The 7195-nt window shown below is 36.6% G+C and overlaps 1 protein-coding gene across 1 annotated transcript in view; it reads right to left on the bottom strand.

Moving 5' to 3' along the window:
* Positions 1–1069: 1069 nt before the first annotated feature.
* Positions 1070–7195, bottom strand: part of LOC113062977 (neuroblastoma-amplified sequence-like) — a 125055-nt gene continuing 118929 nt past the window's right edge. The window contains 1 exon segment of the mRNA XM_026233094.1: positions 1070–1985. Within this exon segment, the coding sequence (XP_026088879.1) occupies positions 1719–1985 (267 nt within the window). The 3' untranslated portion in view covers positions 1070–1718.

Raw genomic sequence — 7195 nt, 5'->3', positions numbered from 1 at the left:
TTAACATTGGCAGCTTGATTTCCCTAAGCACTCTGTCATAACTGAGTGATATTTTAACATGGTTTACAGCGAACACAATGATCTTGATGTCTTGGAAACAACGTAATGAATGCAAGCTGTAGCTTATATGAACAGTTGCAGGTAATGTAGACAATGCTCCAAAAGATACTGATTGCTAATTGTTTCCAGCTTGAACCTCTGAATATATTCAGCCAACGCTGTCTCGTGCTATCACACGCATTTGGCACAGGCAATTAATCTGTGCTAGAACTCAAACAGTGGCAGAAACAACATCACTTGCAATTATGAGTCATGATAAGGAGGGATAATGACTATGCGGGTGTTTATGCTACAATATATTTGCTAATCATAACATGCGTTATGCATCTTCCTCCCTCGACAAAGACTCTCATGGGGGGTGAGATTCCAATTTACAGCCTTCAAATAAAGCAGAACTCAAACAGGATGGCAGCATCGGCCCTGTAGGGTTTGGATTGTGTAGAATTAGATTTCTGCATTGAATCAAACCTAATTTAGATGATGCGTTCTAAAGAAAATTTGAGTGGTGCTAGCCTGTGTAAACATAGAGATGTATAGAATCTACATTCAACCACTCCAGACATGTCGTTCTTGAATATGTCTGCTTCACATGATTGGCACAATTCCAATTCAAGTCGGACATCGGAGTCTAAAACCTTGGGTTAGGGGTTTCTCAAATGAGTACGAGTAATAGTAGGTGATAAATGCTTCAGCAAGCACTACTAATAATAATATTGGTGTACTAGGCTGTCTGGAAACACATTTTTTATGTATTATAGTATTTTTATTTTTATTGTAGCATATAATATGCTTAGGGTGTTTCGAGTGAGATATTACAGCCAGATAAAATAATATATTGAAAACAGCTTCTGTACAATTTGTATTAAACCCATAGATGGGTGCTTAGATATTACCTGTTCACATTTATCTTATTTATCTGTTGACGTTTCATTGCCCAAAATGTGCAGTGCACCAAAACGGTTGTAAACAAAACCAGATTTGAGATAATTAAAGCAAAATACAACTTTTTGAAGTTTTAATGTTTTTATTGAGCACTGCAGATACATTTGCCTGAAGTACATAGATAGTCACATTACTGCTCAGCTACCTAACATAGATTTAGTGCATCTGTGTGCAGATTAAACAATCACGCAGGTGAGAGTCAGCCTGGAGGCCTAATCTGTTTTCTTCAAAAATAATTAATAACCCTACAAAGGAAAAGATCAAAAAGTTGTGTGGGGAAACGATCAACCATGAAGTCGCACATACATACTTTTGCCAAACACTCTGTTAGCACACATGCGGCATTTTCAATTCCGACTCCAGCCTATAATGATTATTAGCGCAGGCTAGCGTGACCGAACAGCCGAAGTAATGTAATTACACCCATGTCACCGAGCTCCAGTCAGGAGAGGGAAACTGACAGCGAGAGAGAGAGAGAGAGAAATGGGAAGGTGATCTGAGTCCTTTGTCAGCGGGAAGAAGTCCTGAACAAACACTGTCTGAATAGGCTAATTGGAAATTATATTTGTGATCTGGATTTGGTGCCAATGTACACTATTTTATTTTTTACTTTATTCAGCTGAGATTGACTACTTTCCTTTACTGATTGATTGGCCTCCAAAAACACAGACAGACAGGAACAATCTCTCCGTGTCAGTTTTTAACCCACACATGCCTCAAAGCCATTTTTTAATGACAGAGAGGGCACTGTTGAAGGTGAACTGCCCTGGGTGGGATCCTCGGTAGGACAGGAGCAAGGACCCGGCCTGAGCGCTGTGGCCGGCTTGGTGGAGGTCACGGGCGGCTTTCTCCACATCCCATTCCCCCTGAGCCAGCATGTGAGAGACCAGTGAAGAATACAGAGCTGTGTCCACACAACTGATCAACATCCCAGCATTCAACAGCAGAGACAGGAGCTCAGAGTCACACACCTCCTCAGTCACCTACAGAGAGACAAAGAGAAACAAGCCATGAAAAGGAGAGAACAAATTATGTGCTTATATGTGTGTGTGCATGAGTGTGTATCAAAGCGGCACAACTGTTTTCAGCATCAGAATTATAAAAACATTTCTTGAGGACCAAATCAGCATATCTGAATGATTTCTGAAGGATCATGTGACACTGAAGACTGGAGTAATGATGCTTGTTACTGTAAATTGTAATTATATTGTTTTTTATCAAATAATTGCAGCATTGGTGAGCAAAAGACATATTTCAAAGTAATAATAAAAAAATATATACATGTATATGTATGTGTGTATATATATATATATATATATATATATATATATATATATATATATATATATATATATATATATATATATATATATATATATATACATACCCCCCCCCCCCCCCACACACAAATATTAATCTACCTGTTAATTCAACTTACTATTTTATGAACATGTCTGATACTCTATTTTATCACATAAACAAAAAACAAACCTGTAAAAACCATCACACCGTACAGGCAGCTATTAGTCTTAAAAACAGACTAAATCTCTCCGCCTCCACTTCAGAACAGAGCTTACAGACTCACGCCTGCACCCTAGATTCTGTTTATCTGTGTTATCTAGTGGCCATGTTGCACTTGAATGTCTGGAGGAGGTCACATGCGATATAAATGAGCTCAGAGAGAGATGTCCCACCCTTCTGTGACCCCCGGACTGCTCAGAGAGACCAGGAGCACATCTCTCGTCTTTTCAGCATAAATAATTCAACTGCCGGCTTTAGAGGTGGAGAACACAGAGGAGCGCTACTGTAGGAGTCAGCACACTGGAAAATCAATTATGTGCTAAATTTGATTAAAGGCCAGCTCAAGTCAAGATATGATGACCTCCGACTGTGTGTGTGCGCGCCCTCATATTAAACACGACGTGACATTAATAGTGGATATAAAATAAACAAATGCAGTTTGTATATACTGTAATGACCTTGCACAAAGGTTTTTAACGCTTATGGGATAAGTTCAAATTTACAGTGATCTAAAAGACATACACATACATAATAAAAGTGCGGTTACATTAGTGAAACAATGTAGACAAAAGGTCACTTTTCTATTGCAGTGATGTATGAAGTGCTGTTCTAAGTCACTTTCAAATGAAGCAGCTTTTTAGAAGCCTTGTGTAGTTTTTCACTCTTATTTCTTCTTTCCAGCCAAGACGTCTTTAGAGAGCCGTTAGAGACGGCACAGACGGAGCTAAAAGGTCGAAGAACAGCAAGTGCAATGTGAGAGAGCAAGAGAGAGAGAGAAAAACAGAGAGAAGAGTGTGTTGGAGAAATTGAGAGAGGAGGATGGAAGGAGGGAGAGAGGGGAGAAAATAAGAGGATGAAGGGAAAAGGGAAGAGCATAGAGAGAGTCAGAGCTAAAATGTCGAGCGCTGAACTGTGAAGAAAGATCAGCCAGCTGTAGAAACCACTTCATAAAGATGGAGGGAAACAGAGAAAGCGAAAAACAGCATGAAGGAGAAGAGAGAGCTGGCACATGGCCTATAATGTTTCAAATGGATGCCGATGATAAAAATGATGTGGCTTGTGAAGAATCATTTGAATTTTTCTTCATTTGAAAGGAATGAAGATGTGAATATGAGAGAGCAGTAATGTGCTGTTAAGATATTCTACTCATCACCTTCTTCCAACAGACAGACGAGAGCAATTTCTCATTTTCCTTTACTGGAACTCTATTTCTGATCATTTCAAGGAGAAAAATGAGAGCGAAGGGATGCAAATAGCACTCACATATACAGTAGCATATACTGGATTTTCCAGATTAAAAAGTCACACCTGAATCTAAGTCAGACTGGGAAAAAAATATTGATAAATCACATTTTATAATTAGCTGCATTCAAGAATAAATGTTAAATATATTTATATAAAAGTTTAAAATAACAATTATAGTGGCATTCATTATAAACAACATTTATTATAAGCAACAATTCTTAATGAATCTAAAGTGAAACTCAATTACCGATATGTAGAGAATTCAATAAACAAATAGAATTAATGTGCCTTAGTCTATCTAACAAGAATAAACAGTTTTGAAGTTGAATAATAAAATAAAAGTATATATTATTTATTCATTTATGTTCAAACCTACCTTTTTTCCATGCAACTACATTATATGATATACATCCTTTCTTCCTAATTATCTGTCAATCTATCGAGATTGTATATACATACATACATACATACATATATACAAAGAAATAAAGAATTAAAAAAAGAGAAAAAGAACTGAGGAATACACATTAGTAAGGAGGAAGGAATAAGGTAAAAAGGAAGTAAGAAAAAAGGGAAGCAATAAGGGATAGATGGGTCGATATACATGTATGTATGGAGGAATGGATGGATTTATGTATGGATGGCCAGCCAGGAGTCGTTGGCAAGGCAGTAAGTGTGTGTCAGAAACGGAGAATAAGACAGATAGCGGATCGGTGCTATTGCTCTCCTCTGGACGGACAAGCACAGAATATGAACAGAATGGGATCTATCTACTTGATTTATTTGGCAAAACAATGTAATTCAATGGGATCCATTGCTGTTTGTCCCCCAAAATATCTTTTTTTGTGTTCTGCAGAGGAAAGGTTAAACAGGTTTGGAACAACATCATTATTTGGAACATACATCAATAGGAGAGAAGAGAGAGTGAGGAAATTTACCTCTGTCTTCGTAAAATGGCAAAAATGTCAAGAAAAAACTTGTCAAGCTGAACAAACAATATTTGATTAAGACTGAATATACTGCTCATAACAACCAATGGTAACAAATGAAAAGAAAAGGGCTTGATTTTTGTTACTGGGAAATGTCCTTTAAAGGCCCCAGCAGTGAGGTTAATGAAGCTACTTTGAGCACACTGGAAGTCAGAAACATGAACACACACAGCTATAAATATTTCAGAACATAATCTTATAAAATCCCAGAAAAAGGTAAACCCATTGATCCAGAATAAAATGCCCCATACTCTCTCGGGGTGTCTATGTTGTGTGTCAGTCTGGATGCATGTTTGTTATTAGCACTGTATCCATACAAGATAAACTGATTAAAAGCATAATTGTGCACACAGACACAAACGTGTTTGTTTTTTATATCATAGTATTTATAGTGAGCTAATGATATTTATGATCCTCTAACCCTGCCTTCTTTTCATTAAGACATTATTTAGTAGTTTATTAAGCTATTTTGTTGTGGAGACTATTCATAAGTGATTCAGTTTTTTCTATTCCTTTGTGGACATTTTGTTCTCACAAATAAAACGGCACATTAACAGCCTATTTACAAATCCACATACTGTTCACTAATATCTGCTAATGCACCCAAGGAATATGGGAAGAGCTCATTAAAAATGTATGTTTTTGACTCTTTTTGTTTATTTTTTTTGTCTTTTGTGCTGGTTGCATCGCAGCTTTAATCAGAATGACGGAGTGTCATAAATGATGCATGCTTGGCTTTTCTTTTATCATTTAAATCATAAAGCTGGTTTGGATCAGGACAGAGTAGGACGAGGAGAGGGTCCAAAACAGAGCTGGGTCTCTGCAGTAGCGGTTTCAGAGCAGCCCTCCTGAAAACACCAAGCGATTTTATTATTATAGACGACAGCGGTGAAGGAGGGAGTGGATGAGAAATATATAACCACCAACTATTACCCTCATATTGGTGCTCAGCAACAATCTAATTAGATGTAAATCAGGTTAAACCAAAGGGAGCTAGAAAAGAGATTCACAATCAGAGAGACTCACTGACAAGTCTGGTCCACATTGCAGTGTACTGTATTTTGGCCAAGAACAGAGTACCTCGACAGGAAGAGACCGAATGACGGCAATGTAAAGGGATCAACAGAATTTTTTGAGTTCACCTGCATTTTAGAGAGAGTTTAATCTTAAATAGATTCAGAGACTGTGCTGCAAATAATCTTTCACTTGGACACACATGTAAATTTTCTGTCGTGTTCTATTTTTATCCATTAGATACGTAATTCTTGATTTTTTTAATGTGGCATTAATCTAACAAGAAAATATGTGGCAAAAGGTTTTTTATTTCTACCATAATAATATATTATAAAAACTCTAGCCTCCAGTTTTATGTTTTTACGCAACAACCGTGATCATTTATTTTCAGAATTCTTTAATGAATAGAAAGTTCAAAAGAACATAATGAAATAGAAATTATAATTGATTTAATGGTGATTTAATGGTGAATTTTATGCATTCTTGCAGAATACAATTTTTATTTCTTTTTTATCTGGTAAATGAGAGATCTGTTTTTGGTGGCCCCTGGATAGATAAACAACACGAGACTCCACAAGAATAAATGTGACAAGAAGACAAAATATGAAAATGACGGAAACAAGAGGCTACCTTTATATACCATGCGAGTCAATAATGACAAAAAAAATAAAATAATTTCAGTCGGAAATTGTTCTAAAGTAAAGGTAATGGACTGAGAACTAAGAATACATAAAGGTGGAAGTGTTGAAGTGCCAACAATTGCCCAGCAAGATAGCTTCTGGGAGATTTTGCTGAATGCTGGCACTGATTGAAAAAAGAAAAGAATGACCCTTTTAAAAATGGCCTATAACAAAGTCATTCAGCCGAACTGTCGACTACTGTCCCTTTCTTTCATGTCCTCTTTCTTCACATAACAGACCCATTCATTCACATTTCCTGAACTGTGATTTCTTAGAAAGACCAGGTCTATGCACACATCGGATCGAGCAATGTCTTGCAGAGAAGAAAATTAATAAGTGATCATCTTAATGGTGGACTCCTTACATCTCTAGGATCAAATCTGCACAGTCTGACAGATTCTGTTGTGTTCTATTCCTTCAAATTAAATTTTTACATCAATTTGCTTGGAACGTTCTAATTGAAGCTTTCTTGTCAGTGGAACGGCGTCGCCTGTACAAATGTTTTACAAGATAATTTCAATAGCACGACAGACAAGACTGTCACATAAACAAACAGACACATGCAGCGCATAACTAGAAAAAATTAATAACAGGCCACCTAAAATTGTAGGGAAAAAATATATAATAAATGAACACAATTACCTACATAATCACTTCATAATTTCCCCTCTATTTTCGATTGTTGTTCTTAATTAAACAAAATAATCTCCATAAAAAACAACCTCATCACAGAGAATAATAAAA

This window comes from Carassius auratus, chromosome 45, assembly GCF_003368295.1.
Source record: "Carassius auratus strain Wakin chromosome 45, ASM336829v1, whole genome shotgun sequence".
Lineage (NCBI taxonomy): Eukaryota > Metazoa > Chordata > Actinopteri > Cypriniformes > Cyprinidae > Carassius > Carassius auratus.
Note: the sequence above shows the minus strand (reverse complement) of the source record. Positions and strands in the feature narration are given on the sequence as shown.